The 15,101-nt window shown below is 42.5% G+C and overlaps 1 protein-coding gene and 1 pseudogene across 1 annotated transcript; both read left to right on the forward strand.

Moving 5' to 3' along the window:
* The first annotated feature begins 70 nt into the window (after positions 1–70).
* LOC105911613 lies at positions 71–10,027 on the forward strand (annotated as a pseudogene).
* Positions 10,028–10,298: 271 nt separating this feature from the next.
* nek12 (NIMA-related kinase 12) lies at positions 10,299–14,698 on the forward strand. The gene is made up of 3 exons (XM_012839938.3): positions 10,299–12,008; positions 12,179–12,379; positions 12,693–14,698. Exons 1-3 carry the CDS (start codon positions 10,856–10,858, stop codon positions 12,845–12,847), a joined length of 1,509 nt encoding a protein of 502 aa, XP_012695392.2. The 5' UTR covers positions 10,299–10,855; the 3' UTR covers positions 12,848–14,698.
* Positions 14,699–15,101: the final 403 nt, after the last annotated feature.

A 15,101-nucleotide genomic window follows, 5' to 3' on the forward strand; every position in this document is an offset into this window, starting at 1 on the left:
GCTTTGGTTGAAGAGCACTATTTTAAACAGCTGTCTGCTGTTTATGCTTAGTTAAACGGTTTTCTTTTGCGGAAGCGAACAAATACGGCGCTTGGATACAGTTAATCAGAACACTATTTTAAACAGTTGTCTGCTGTTTGTGCTTAGTTAAACGGTTTTCTTTTGCGGAAGCGAACAAATACGGCGCTTGGATACAGTTAATCAGCATTCCTCCGTAAATTAACGGGACCGGGAAGCATCTGTCAGTCATCTATTTACACTACTTTGGGCGTACTTAGGTACCTTACAATTCCGGTGCAAATACCGGTCTCACGAATTCACTTGTTTGTTCATTTGACACATGAAACTGGATAATACTAGGCGCTCTTTAACAATGAGTTCGCAAGTGGGTTGTAGCAAACGGGACGAAAAGGGCAAAAACATCCAAGTGGTTGTACGATGCAGGTAAGTTTCTCAGACTATTTATTTGGTTAAAATTATATGGGTAGCAATGCATCTACATTACCACGTTTTTACAGGCCTTTCAACGCATCGGAGCGCAAGACTGGCTCACATGGAGTTATCGATTGCGACCCAAACAGAAAAGAAGTAGCTGTTCGAACTGGAGGTTTTGCAGACAAAAGTGCCAGGAAGACCTACACATTTGACATGGTAACAGTTTTAGAATACGAATGCTGAAAGACAATTTGCACATGCATATATTTTTCTCATTTTAACCTGTTGTTCCATGTTGGTGTTTAGGTGTTTGGACCGTCGGCAAAGCAGATTGATGTTTACAGAAGTGTCGTGTGTCCTATTTTAGACGAAGTGATATTGGGCTACAATTGTACCGTTTTCGCGTAAGTCGCATTATGTTTTTTATGTCATATCTCAGACTTAGGTACAGACTTCCACATAGAACACTTAAGTGTCCCATGTGATTCAACCTACTTGAGTCCCCGTTTTCATTAGTCAAACCTAATAACTGTAATCAGACAACCCTCAGCAGTGAGTTGCACTCTATCTCTGCATGACTGAACAGTTTGTCCATTCATTCTCAGCTATGGTCAAACTGGTACAGGAAAAACCTTCACGATGGAGGGGGAGAGATCTCCTGATGAAGAGTTCACATGGGAGGAGGTAGAGAAACCTCAAACTCCGTCTGAAGACTGAAGCCAGTTCAAAGTTGTTAATACTGCAGCAAGAAGCCGATTTACAACTGACATCTTGTGATGTGTCCTTCTCTGTCAGGATCCTCTTGCTGGGATTATTCCACGTACTCTGCATCAGATCTTCGAGAAGCTGACTGCTAGTGGGATTGAGTTTTCCGTCAAGGTGTCCTTGCTCGAGATCTACAATGAAGAACTGTTTGACCTGCTGAGTTGCTCTGACATGTCGGAGCGCCTTCAGCTCTTTGACGATCCTCGAAACAAGGTCTACTAGTCATTTCTCTTTTTAATTATTTAGATTTGAATAAATCCTCCTGTAGTTTAGTCTTGTGGCTGCATTATAGGTCTTGTACTTCAGAGTGTTAATGTTGATCCTTTCCATGATCGTCACATTTTTAACCAAGGCTCTTCCTCCCCTCGTTCTCTCAGCGATCCGTCATTGTGAAGGGACTGGAGGAGATCACTGTGCACAATAAGAACGAGGTTTATCAAATTATGAAGAGGGGTACTGCCAAGAGGAAAACAGCCTGCACTTTAATGAATGCGTACTCAAGGTACAGACTCAAACTACTGTGTATGATCTTCCTGTAATATTAACCTCTGTGTATACAGTTTATGTGTTGTGCTTGAATGGGGAGCATCTTCACGCCCTGTCTTGCATTCTATGTGTGAGGTGGATTAGTTTACAAAGTGTTGCTTCTGTCATAGTTCATCATTTTTGTAACTGATCCATTCTTACATTTCGGTAGTCGTTCACACTCTGTCTTCACGGTCACAATTCATATGAGGGAGGTCACCCCAGAGGGAGAGGAGTTGGTGAAGATTGGGAAACTTAACTTGGTAAGCTCCACTATGATCATCTTTTGATAGATCCTTTGATTTACTGTTTTACTATGTTAAACTCCCTATGATTGTTTTCGAGGTTATCTATCAGTTAAGAACTGAAAAACCTATTTGAATGAGTTCAACAACTCTTCTAATTCACTCATCCAAGAGGTGTCATTCCCATAGGTGGATCTGGCCGGCAGTGAGAATGTGGGCCGCTCCGGGGCAGTGGACAAGCGTGCCCGTGAGGCGGGCAACATTAACCAGTCTCTGCTGACGCTGGGCCGGGTGATCACCGCGCTGGTGGAGAAGACGCCACACGTGCCGTACAGGGAGTCTAAGCTCACCCGCATCCTGCAGGATTCACTGGGCGGCCACACCAGGACGTCCATCATCGCCACCGTCTCCCCGGCCTCCATCAACCAAGAGGTTGGAAGTTTACTTGATTGATTATTGGTTGTAAGAAAATGGCTGTTTCAAAATGGCTAATATTAATGTCTGTTGTCCTCAGGAAACTATGAGCACGCTGGACTATGCATGTCGTGCAAAGAACATTATGAACAAACCTGAAGTTAACCAGAAACTGACCAAGAGGGTTCTTATCAAGGTAGAAATATTTAGATATTGTGCAATTTAGAAAGACCAGTTTTAATTTTCTTTAAAAAAAACAAACCAAAACATTTCATTACAGGAGTATACAGAGGAAATTGAACGCTTGAAACGTGATCTAACTGCCACTCGTGACAAGCATGGAGTTTACCTGTCTTCTGAGAACTTTGAGTGGGTGACAATTTTGTAACAGCAATTAATCCTTCACTTTCTCTTCTCAGCAGTTTAAGTCTTAAGGTATGTGGGCAAAGTCAAATAAGTTTAAACTGTTTGTTGCTTTGTAGGAGCTTAAACAGTAGACTGGCCTTCAGGAGTCGCAGATCACTGAGTATGCCGATAGAATTGAAGCCATAGAGGAAGAGCTGAAGAGTGTAAGTATTTTTCAAATTTCACCGCAGTATCCTCTTTCTTTTTCTCTGCGTCATAAAAATGCTTTCTGATGCTATGCTGCCCTCTGTTGGCCAAAAGGGCTCAGATGGTATTAAGTGTGTTTCTTTCTTTCTTTTTTTTTTTTTTTATAATAAAAAAATCTTCACACCCTATATCAGGTCACTGGGCTGTTTTCAGTCAACAAACTGCAACTTGACCAGTGCACAGAGGAACTCCAAGAGGCTAGTCACCATCTCCAGGAGGTCCATGAAGACCTGCAGCAGGCAAGGGACGAGCTCAGTCAAGAGCAATTTATTGCCTCAGAGCTTGCAAGCGCAGAGGAAGCGCTGCATAGCACTGCTAATCAGGTAATGCACTGCTGTCAATTTAACTCAAGAGTTGCACTGGCTCCTATCCTAGCTTTTATACTGAACAGAACCTCAGAATTCTAATTGGACAGAACATCTGGTACTTGGTGTGCGTTAAACGGCTGTGTTTGCCTAGCCAAATGTTTCAAAACAATAGAGTTGTTTCAGTCTCCTTATGATGCTCTCCTTCTGTTCACCTCACCCCCTTCAGGCTCCCCGTGGTCCTCAAGTTATACAGACAAATTCATATTTACTTTATAAGTTCAACCCATTTCAAAACCTCCTATTGTCCTTGTAGCTCCTCACCACAGCGGAGGTCAGTGTCAGTGATGTGTCTGGCCTCCACTCCAAACTGGACAGGAAGCGAGAGGTTGAGGAGCACAACTCGACTGTGCAGCAGGGCTTCACCCAGCGGATAAACACCTGCTGCAGCCAGATGCAGATGTCCATTGAAGAGAACAATGCCAAACACCTGGCTATGGTGGATAACTACAACACCACCACATGTGAGTGAGTGAGTGAGTGAGTGAGTGAGTGAGTGAGTGAGTGAGTGAGTGAGTGAGTGAGTGAGTGAGTGAGTGAGTGAGTGAGTGAGTGAGTGAGTGAGTGAGTGAGTGAGTGAGTGAGTGAGTGAGTGAGTGAGTGAGTGAGTGAGTGAGTGTGTGTGTGTTTTTATATTCTGATCCTACAGAGAAACTCCATGCTGTCTGCTATTAGCATGTTTTGCGAGGGTGTTTTCACCCTGTAAGGGGTTCGTGACGACACCTCGTGCTGCCTGGGAGTGAAGGCCTCCTCTCAGTTCCTGCACACAACCTTCCCTCTGTAACATTCACTTCATCTGAGCACATCCTGTTTTTATGCACACAACCTTCCCTCTGTAACATTCACTTCATCTGAGCACATCCTGTTTTTATGCACTCAACCTTCCCTCTGTAACATTCACTTCATCTGAGCACATCCTGTTTTTATGCACTCAACCTTCCCTCTGTAACATTCACTTCATCTGAGCACATCCTGTTTTTATGCACACAACCTTCCCTCTGTAACATTCACTTCATCTGAGCACATCCTGTTTTTATGCACACAACCTTCCCTCTGTAACATTCACTTCATCTGAGCACATCCTGTTTTTATGCACACAACCTTCCCTCTGTAACATTCACTTCATCTGAGCACATCCTGTTTTTATGCACACAACCTTCCCTCTGTAACATTCACTTCATCTGAGCACATCCTGTTTTTATGCACTCAACCTTCCCTCTGTAACATTCACTTCATCTGAGCACATCCTGTTTTATGCACACAACCTTCCCTCTGTAACATTCCTTCATCTGAGCACATCCTGTTTTTATGCACTCAACCTTCCCTCTGTAACATTCACTTCATCTGAGCACATCCTGTTTTTATGCACACAACCTTCCCTCTGTAACATTCACTTCATCTGAGCACATCCTGTGTTTATGCACACAACCTTCCCTCTGTAACATTCACTTCATCTGAGCACATCCTGTTTTTATGCACTCAACCTTCCCTCTGTAACATTCACTTCATCTGAGCACATCCTGTTTTTATGCACACAACCTTCCCTCTGTAACATTCACTTCATCTGAGCACATCCTGTTTTTATGCACTCAACCTTCCCTCTGTAACATTCACTTCATCTGAGCATATCCTGTTTTTATGCACTCAACCTTTCCTCTGTAACATTCACTTCATCTGAGCACATTCTGTTTTTATGCACTCAACCTTCCCTCTGTAACATTCACTTCATCTGAGCACATCCTGTTTTTATGCACTCAACCTTCCCTCTGTAACATTCACTTCATCTGAGCATATCCTGTTTTTATGCACTCAACCTTCCTCTGTAACATTCACTTCATCTGAGCACATTCTGTTTTTATGCCCATAGTAGTAGCCTCCAGTACTGTAATGCAAGCACATTGCAAGAGAAAAAATAACTTGTTTACTCAAATGTGCTCACCCTTTCTGTAAGGGAAATGGTGTGCTTCCAAACCTTCCACACAGAAGGTTGCTGTTGCTGTTCTGTGTTCAGAACCTTTCTTCCTCTCTTTCCCCCACCAGCCAAACTTCACGGGATGGTGACTGAGGCCTGCACACAGGCTGCTCTGGACACGGAGGCTCTGGTGGTCACTGTGAAGAGTGCCGTGGAGGAGAGCGTTCAGCAGTGCGAGGCTCAGATACTGGAGCAGACCAACTTGTGTCAGGAGACCAAACAAGTTCTGCACAAGGCACTGGTGGGTGAATCCAACCCGTTTGGGGTGTGATGGGCCGCTAAGAGCAACTGAATGTTAAAGTGTATTTGTGTGTCTTGCAGGATGAACACCGACTCCATCTGCAAGAGGTCCTGATGGCACAATCAATGCCAGGGCTCAGCGCAATTCTGGAGCGACATGATGTCTTTAAACTGCAGCTACAGGCTTTCCATGGGCTCCTTGAGAAGGTTTGTTTACTCCCCAACTCCTTCCCTACTACTACTGGTGTTCTTTGTTGCTGATTTTATTTATTTTTTTATTGTTTTATGATTTTGAGGATCGTTACAGCACAGTGGAACCCCCCCCCCCATCCGCTGATTTGGTAACCGTGGTTTCCGTTATCTGCGTCCCGAAAATATTATCGCAGTAATAAGGAGTTCTGTTGCAAAACTAGCAAGCTTACTACTACCTAAAAGGCATGCAAAACCCCTGCAAACACCACCAACAGCCCAGTTGACACTGATAGAAGCTTGCCAACACACTAACCGGTGTCTTTTGGCAGTATAGAATCCCATTCTGATTATAGCTGGCAATATCATGCTGTGAAAGCTTTTCTTCCATTTTTGCAAGGTATTCCAGCCAGGAAACACAGAACTACACTGCATATCCTGGATGGCTAGTGGGAAAGACACAGGTGTTTATCTGTCCTTCACATGACCATATGCTATCAAAGTGAATTTGAGGATGGTACCAAAACTAGTTGCCTATAAAAACATACCTCAAAAAGTGTCATTGTTGCTTTAAGTGGAAAATTAACGGTTCATAGGTTTTAAATTCAGCACCACTCCAGCCTTTCAGCACCGTTGCGCTTAATATGTGACTCGTGTCTTTAAGGTCATTTCTCATGCATGTCTGTCCTTGATTCCTCCATCCTCGTTGCAATTCCATCCTCATTTCCTTCATGTTTTTATCAAAGAGAGGGGCTAAGACGTAGGGAAAAGGTACTAATGTTGTCTACAAGATATGTTTCATTGCTCCATCATCTGTTCAGGGTTAAGCAAAAACGTCAGAATCCCGTTCATTCAAGAGAGAGACCACATTACTATAGTTGGCTATGTTATAATCGTTTTATTTTTTTATTCATTTTTGTTTTTCATGTCGTATTGTGTGTAATTTATACATTTTACTTAATAGGAATGTATGTGCATGAAAGTTATATATGGTGTTCTCTACTATCCATGGTATGTCTTTGAACGTATCCCCCATGGACACAGGAGCACTACTGTGCCATCATTTAGTGTCAGCAGCATTTTCTACTCCTTAGATGGTGTGTCTGAGGAATGACCTGGAGACAAATTCCAAGGACCAGATTCAAGCGATTGCTACCATGAGACAGACTGCTGTGGATGAAATCAACTCTCTTCAAGCAGAGCTGGACAGGATGAAGACTAAGATCAGCCAAAGCTCAAAAAAACAGAACGCAGTGAGTCTAAACGGTCTATAATGTTGGTTAAATGTGTGGTCCAGTTCAGCTCAGCTAACTGTGTGTAAAAAAAAAAAAAAACATTTTTTTAAAAGTTTTGTGTGTGTAACTTCATGGTTGGCCTTCAACTGCTCATGTTTCACCTCATCACTGCCTAGATGCTGAAGCAGCTGAATGAGCAAATCGGTTTGCTGGCTGCGGAGGTGCAGGAGGATGCAGATGGCCTCCTGAGCTCAGCTAATGCTTTGGGCCTGCCTGTGCAGGAGCTCCAGAGTACTCTGCAGAGGTGAGTGTCAAATAGCCAACTAACATGCTCAAGTCTCATGATGAATTCATTAGCGATAAGGCCTGTTACAGTTTATTTTTTTTTTACTCCATATAATCATAAATATATATATATATATACACACACATATTATTGTATCACTACATACTTACTTTTTTGGAAATATAGGTATGATTACATCCACTGTCAAGTAATTTGCTGGGAACTTAATAGTCCAATAGATTGTACTGAACTTGGGAGAGTTGAATCGTCTGGAAGTGTGTTGCTGATTGCTGTGTTGTCTTGACTTCTGAAGGAACTGCTCTGAGGCTGAAGGACTGGTGCGGGGGGCACAGGGCCGCCTGGAAGGGAGCGCCGAGGAGCTGATATCTGGAACCCAAAGAGCAACTGCTGACTTGAGCCAGACTATAGAGGAGTCCCAGGGCTACTGCCACTCCGTCCAGACAGCCCTCTCCACTCTAGAAGATGGCACCCTCCAGTGGTGCTCAACAGTGAAGGCTGAGGTTGAATCCAGGACCCAGGTGCAGGTCACCCTCATTCAGGCCAGCATGGAAGCCCAGCGGGGCCTTCAACAGGTAATCAGATATGAGGAGGCTGGCTGAAGAGACAGAGCACCATGAACTCGTCACTGTCTGTCAAACACTGTTCTTCAGTGTTTTTGAAAGAAGAGAAGCACCTTGGGGAGCTTAGGTGGCATTTTCAAGGCTTATCTTTTCCAGAGTCTGAATTCTCAATGTGTGAATTAGAAAATGTGAAAAGAACATGACGAACAAACACCTGTGTCTGGAGAGGTCTGTGAAGGGCCCCATTTTTAGAGTATCAAAGGTCATGTTTTTTTCTCTCTTATCTCCCTGTCCACTCAAATGTCTCAGAATGTCAGCTCCCGCGCAGAGAAGCAGCTGCAGCAGCTGAGCGAGTGCCTCGTTAGTCAGCGCACCGACGTGGAGGTACTTGTAACTGCTGATAAGGAGCGGTTGGGCCATGATCGCTTCACCCTGCAGCAGCAGAAGGAGAGTCTGTCCTCCCAGGTGGCCCTCACTGGGGACACGGTCCACGGCTTCCTGCAGGAGCTCAGGCAGGACGTGCCCACTGGTGAGTGATGGAGAGAAACCAGCTTCTCGTTGAGGCAGCAGAATGGCAGTCGTTAAATTGGTAGAAGCAGGCTTCTCATGAGTCTTTGAAATTCATTCATGTTTGTGTAAATAGACATGAATAGACATCGGTCATTGAAAGTGCTTGAATTTCTATATTTTGTTTTAGAAAAGGCAAGAGACCACACAGTCTGCTGTCACAGTATCACTGCAAAACTTCTCAATTGTGCTAAGTTTTCACAAATTCAAGCCTCTCTTTTAATTGTTGTCTGTGAGCTTCTGTAAAGCCACCTAGTTCTCCTTATAAAACTTCTCCATGTTGTAACAGTAATTAACCTTGATCTGTGTCTCAAACTATGCCGTATTGGGAGTTTTGAGGGCCTGCACTGCCCTTGAATTTGATGTTTAAGAAGGTGTGGGAATCCTGCATTAGGTTTGAATTGGAACTGTTCAAATTGGGAGCTAATTTAGTCAGGTCAAGTCAACTTTATTTGTTATTTCTTTATTTGGAGGTGTGTGTGTGTGTGTGTGATGGATAAGCAAGCAAAACCAAAAAGTAATAAAAGGGAGCTTTGGTCATGCAAAGAAACACTAATGGAGTGAAACACAATTGAAGAGCGAGTTTGAATTAGGAGTAGACTTGAGCAACAACCATAGAGCAGCCTCAAACTGAACTAAGAGCACAAATAAAAACACAACCTCAGACTGAACTAAGAGCACAAATAAAAACACAACCTCAGCCTAAAATGCGCTAAAAATAATTTTTCGTGGCTCTTTGCTTATCTGCTGCATATCAGGTATGACTCCCAAGAAGACGGAATATGCGTACCCACGTGAGCTGGTCAGGTCCCGTAACCGTGGCGAGCTGCTAAAGCACTTCAGAGAGCAGCAGGAGCAGACCCAATGCACCACCCTGGAAGAGAGGAGGAGGAGATTGACCAGGTACTGACCAGAAATACCCATGTCTGCTTTATATACACGCCTCTTTCAAATCTGCCCAGAAAGGAAGCCTTGACACTGCTAAAAACTTTAGGTGCTACACTGCTTCAAATTTCAAGTTGTGTGTCCCTTTCTGTTTGTGAAGGACTCCTTTGACGACCGTGAAGAAGTTAGCAGTAGCAGCGACAGTATCGTCACAGAACCCTCATATGGGGATGAGAACATCATGTGCCAGGAAGGCAACAGGCTTCCCTTCTTTAAGGTGAGAAGTTGAATAAATCTTTGTAGATCCATATACTGTAATCATCATGTTCTTGCCTATGTCTGTGTGTGCATGTGCACACTTGTTAACTGCAAACACGAAACCACTCATCACTCCCTCTTTTTTTTCTAGAAGAAGAAAGGCAACAAAGATAAGTCCTCCGGCCTATCAAAGCTACCAGAGAATCTGTCCGCACCCTCAAAGAAAAAGCTACCACTTAGTTGTCAAAATGTCTGAATGAAGAATTTGGTAATAAATCTATATTTTACGGTTTTGCTATTTTAATGTTTGTATTTGCTTTTAATGTGTTTGTGTGAACTAAATTTTACTCTTTTTGTTTATGCTTTAATATATTTAAGTCCATAACTTAATGCCATTCAGTGCAGTCTGTTCAAGTGCCCGTATTATTGTTAATAAAACAAATTATGCAACTTCATGGCTGATGCATGTCCCTTCATTTAATGTACAAGTAAACAGTAAGTAAAGGTTACTTATAAGTAGAGTAAACAAATCTTGTGTAAATCATAATCTTTTGCCATTGGCTGGTTAGTCACTACCTTGCAAGTGGCATGCTCGTTCAGAGCACACCAGGTGGTCCATGTCACTGCTTCCTTGTGTCTCTATTCTCCTCATAGAGAATAGATTCTCCCTCATCCCCTTCACTCAAACAGTCGTGCGCATGCTTGTGTGATGTGAAAGCGAGAGCGCGCAGAGGCATAGGACATTTCACGAATGGGAGGTGACAAGAAATATGGGCCAATCAACGAGCAGTTCTGAAGTTCTCTTGCCCCTGTTGTTATAGTGACGAGAGGTAAACAAGCGAGGCCTGTGAGCACCTGAGAGGGTCTGCGTTTACTTTTAATGATATATTTGAGAAAATAACCTGTATGGAGAGTTTTGTTTTCAAAGTGGAAAAAAAGCAGCAACATCTGAGTCTGAATAGACTAGAGTCAGCTGGACATTAACTGAAAATGCTGTAGCTAAGGAAACCTAATGATTAACGGTTAGCTAGCCACTGAAATTGGGCAACGTTAAGATTAGGCTGAATTGTTGTAATGTAGCAAATAGCGGCAATAGCGTTGTAATATGACCCAGCTCCTGTAAAGTCTTTTTTTTTCCTGATCTCAGTTGCTATTTTGTATTGCCTCTGAGTGGACCAGAGATCAGGGGCACGTTTTTACTGAACCTAGCTTACGTTAGTGACGTTATCTGATACCAGATATCTTAATTCTAGATTTTTTTTAATTTTTTTTTGGCTCTATATGGAAACGTACGAGAGTATACTGTCCCTCGGCAGAGGTGCAACAGCTGTTGTATTTCTTATGAAGCATGCCGCAACAAGCAAACTGTATGCTGTGAAGAGAATAGGTATCGAGAGTTCGCATAAAGCTCGGACCAAAGAGGCTGTTCTGCAAGAAGCCGAGATACTGAAGAAACTTAAGCATCCCCACGTTGTCACATGGAACGACACTGTTTTTGATTCCACGAACCAGTTGATTTACATTGTGATGGATTACTGTGATGGCGGCACGCTGGAGGAGCAAATTCAAACACGTAAACCAAAGGACTATTTCGCAGAGGAGAGAGTCATGGAATGGTTTGTCCAGGTCACCATGGCTGTCAGCTTTATACACTCAGCGAAAGTTCTACACAGAGACATCAAGACTTCCAATGTCCTTTTAACTAAAAAGGGAATTCTAAAGGTTGGTGATTTTGGAATTTCAAAGATGATGAGCAATACATTGGACTTAGCTTGTACATGTGTAGGCACACCCAGGTACTTGAGTCCTGAGCTTTGCCGTGATGTCCCATACAGCTCTAAGTCTGACATATGGGGACTTGGCTGCTTACTTTATGAGATATGTGCTCTCCGGTGCCCTTTTGATGCAACAAACCTCTTGAGTTTGTTCTACAAGATCATCAAAGGCGAGTATGAACCTGTATCAGATTGTTACTCCAAAGCTCTCCATACACTCATCAAGACCATGTTAAATGACGTGCCTGAAAACAGACCAAGTGCTAATAGCATACTGAACACTGCCTATGTTCAAGAGCACTTAAGTCATTTTGTCCAGCACCGGGAAACTGAGCTAAGTAAGATGTGCACTGACTGCCCAGCCCCGCCCAAAGAGGACGCTGACGGTGAGCGTCAGTGTTCTGGGAAACAGGGCATTGCGGTAGCCAGCGTGGAGGATGTTGATGGTAATGCTAAAGCAGCTGGACCACTGGTCTCCACACTAGAGGAGGAGGATGAGGATGGACATGAAACTGACAAGGACGAAGAGTACATAGGCTCAGACTACTCAGAGGACTTTGACGATCAAGAAAGTTTGTCCTCCACTGAGGACAGCTTGGACAAAATGGAGTCCCATTCCCATAATTCAACAGTTGAGGATGCCCTCAATGAGTCATGTGGTAAGAAAGCACAATGTCCTTTCAATGTAATAGCATAGCAGATATATTATTCTTGTGTAATATCTGTGAGGACAAACACATTAACCGTAACACTGAGGATCTGTCCTTTGTAACTAAATAAAGTAATAAAATGAGATGTGACTCCCAAGATTGGCTCCCATTTGCCACAGGTGCAGCGGGTGACACTGACCTCACTGACTACCCAGATGACTTTGAAGAGGTAGAGGAAGACGATTTGATGGATGTTGTCAGTAATGCCAAAGTTGCCATGGAGATGTCAGTGGAGGATGATGACTTTGGGGAGGAGGTGCACCTGAAAGATGCTGGTGGTCTGTCTGTCACCATGAAAGTCCTGAGAGAGAGGTACCTAGGTAAGTGCAATGCCTCCTCTGTAAAAGAGGGCCTCAGCTGCAGACACTTAAAGGGTAACTTGACGTTGTTTGGCTTGTCTTGAATAATGTCAGCTCTGATAGGAGAAGTGACAAAAAAGTGTCTCTGCAGAGTAACAAATGAATTGATTATGTCGAGGATGCATCCGTACAAACTCTGTTGAGCAACTATGAACTGTTAGAGAAGTTAAAGCAATTTCAACATGATTATATGTTTATCATTATATATTTCTGAGTATTTGGTGCTATTTGCTACAAATAAATAAGTATCTCTTTCATTGTGTTCAATTTTCAGAGGATGTGGGGCCGTCCCTTTACAGGGAGATCAGTGGGCACTTTGTGAACGGGTTCACTCCAAAGGACTTGCAGCCACAGTTTGAGCATATGCTGGGGACCGATCACCTTGAAACATGTTACCTCATATTTAACATAGACCAAGAGCCTACATGAGTCCAGCTCCTTTTTGGCACTGTTCCCACCTACATCTTCTAAAATGAACAGGTCTAGGTCAACAAACTAATACATGTAGATAGTGATTGAGGATTTGTATTTGCGTTGTTTGCCATCACCTATTTAATCATGGTGTCAAATTATATTGTTAATTATGTAAATAATCTGTCAGTTCTGTCACGCATATCTCCAAAGCATTTCCACATATAGCCTGTAGGTGTCACCCTATTGCCATGTTATGAAATTGTGATTTTGCAAGAAAGGGCACGGTGATCTGATTTGTGCTTCTCTTTTGGTTGTGGATGTGAAATAGACATGTTAACTAGCCACAGGTGAGTTCAAAATTATATTGAGATCTCTGCTTGCCGTGCCACTAACATCTTGATAATATTTAATCATGTAAAAAGGAGTAATCTGTTTCTTGCATGTGTGATTTCATTCATTTAATTAATTAAATTGGCACTGTATTCTCAATTCACAGTCAGCCCCTTTCACATGGTTTAAAGAGGCTAATGTCTCCCTGTTGAAATGAAATGGGATGTGAAACCTAGTCCTGCTGTGTTAATTGATGGCTTACAGCTGCATATATAGTCCATATTTACGATCTCACCACCTTAATGGCTTTGCATAATCTCTAAATGGAATTCATTCTCAGTCACTCATCAAACTGTCAAACATTGCTCTGTGGGTTCTTACCATGCAAGAATGCTTGCAATTTGGCTCTTGGGAGAGGTCAACCTTGTTAATGGCCTTTTGTCCCTTTGAGCTGCCTGGACAAGACCTTTGAACTGTTCTAATCTACATCACCAGGGAAATATTTCATGGCACCATACAGTACCAGCCAGCTGTTTTGCTGAGTCAGAATTACATTACATTTCACAAGTGGAGGCAGTGTGTCCTGTGGCAGCGCTGTCAAACTAGAGATGTATTTCCACAAGAAAATGTGAATGAGATGCAGCAGCAGTCGGCCATTGCATACCTATGCAATTACGTGGATACTAACACTTCACGCTATGAAAGGAAGGTTTGACTTGCCTTCCACCAGTTGGATGAGCAATAAACGTTATCTAAAAAGATGCAGGGTGGTGCTTCTCTAACACCAAATACCCACTGACACTGTAGCACACATAGGCAGACAAAACACACTGCTATTCAATTATTAATCAGTCAGAGTTCAAAATGAGTTGATGGTCTCAATTCATTGTGTGCAATGCACCTTATCGAGATCTGTGAAGAACCTGACCACTTCGTTGGCACTTAAGACTCTTGTCATTAGTACCTCGGTGGTGGAACCACCTACATAGTCCTATCCAATCAAGTGACAGCCATAGTACATTCACAGAGTATCACAAAGCATTTACAGACTCACCTCTTTAGAACTCATCTGTCTAATGTATTTGTTACCAAAATTTGCCCCAAAATGTATACATTTTTATAGTTATTGTTATTTTAACTATGCCCTGATATACAATACTTTTGCAAGCATTTTGTTGTTTTGTTCATAATGCTTGTTGTTCATATAGTTGTTGTTTTTTTCTTTTTCGAATGTGTTTTGTCGGTCACTTTGGACAAAAGCATCAGCTAAATACCATGATCATTTTCATCCTTTGGTTATCAACAGCACAGCTGATAAAAGTTTAATAATATATGCATTTTATGAAGGTTTTGAAGACTATTTGTTGGTGTATTCTTGTAGATTTTGTTAAACACACACTATGTGTGTGCATGTGTGTATTCTGTAGATAGATGATGGCAGCCATATTATTACAGGGCAACAGTGTGCCATTTGAATAGAGTTGACATGTTAGTGGACTAACATTATTTTAATAAACAGCGTCGGAAATTTCAAAATTGACTTGGGCTTAAAAACCTTCTCCCTTTGCTGTCTTGAAGTTCATAACTTTACATCTACACACAGTGCAGTATACTACATGTCTGTTGTATTTTGGTCTACCTGTGTTCCAGTAACCTAACTATGGTTGTTGTCGCTGGGGGTTGAGGGTAGTGTAGTCCAGAAGTTAGATGTATCATAGTATCAACAATTTCTCTGTTAACCCCTTTTTGTTTGATAAGACATTTCTCCCTCTAAGTTCTTTGCAGAGAGATTTCGCTGTTGACATCAGTGAACCATAATATATTGGAAAATTACCAGCAGCTGCATGTTTGAACATTTTCACATCTCCCTCATCTGTAACAAACAAATTAAATGGACCACCAATGTACCAGGGTTGTAGATGATGACTGTTGGTGTGTG

Source organism: Clupea harengus, chromosome 20 (genome assembly GCF_900700415.2).
Source record: "Clupea harengus chromosome 20, Ch_v2.0.2, whole genome shotgun sequence".
Classification (NCBI taxonomy): domain Eukaryota; kingdom Metazoa; phylum Chordata; class Actinopteri; order Clupeiformes; family Clupeidae; genus Clupea; species Clupea harengus.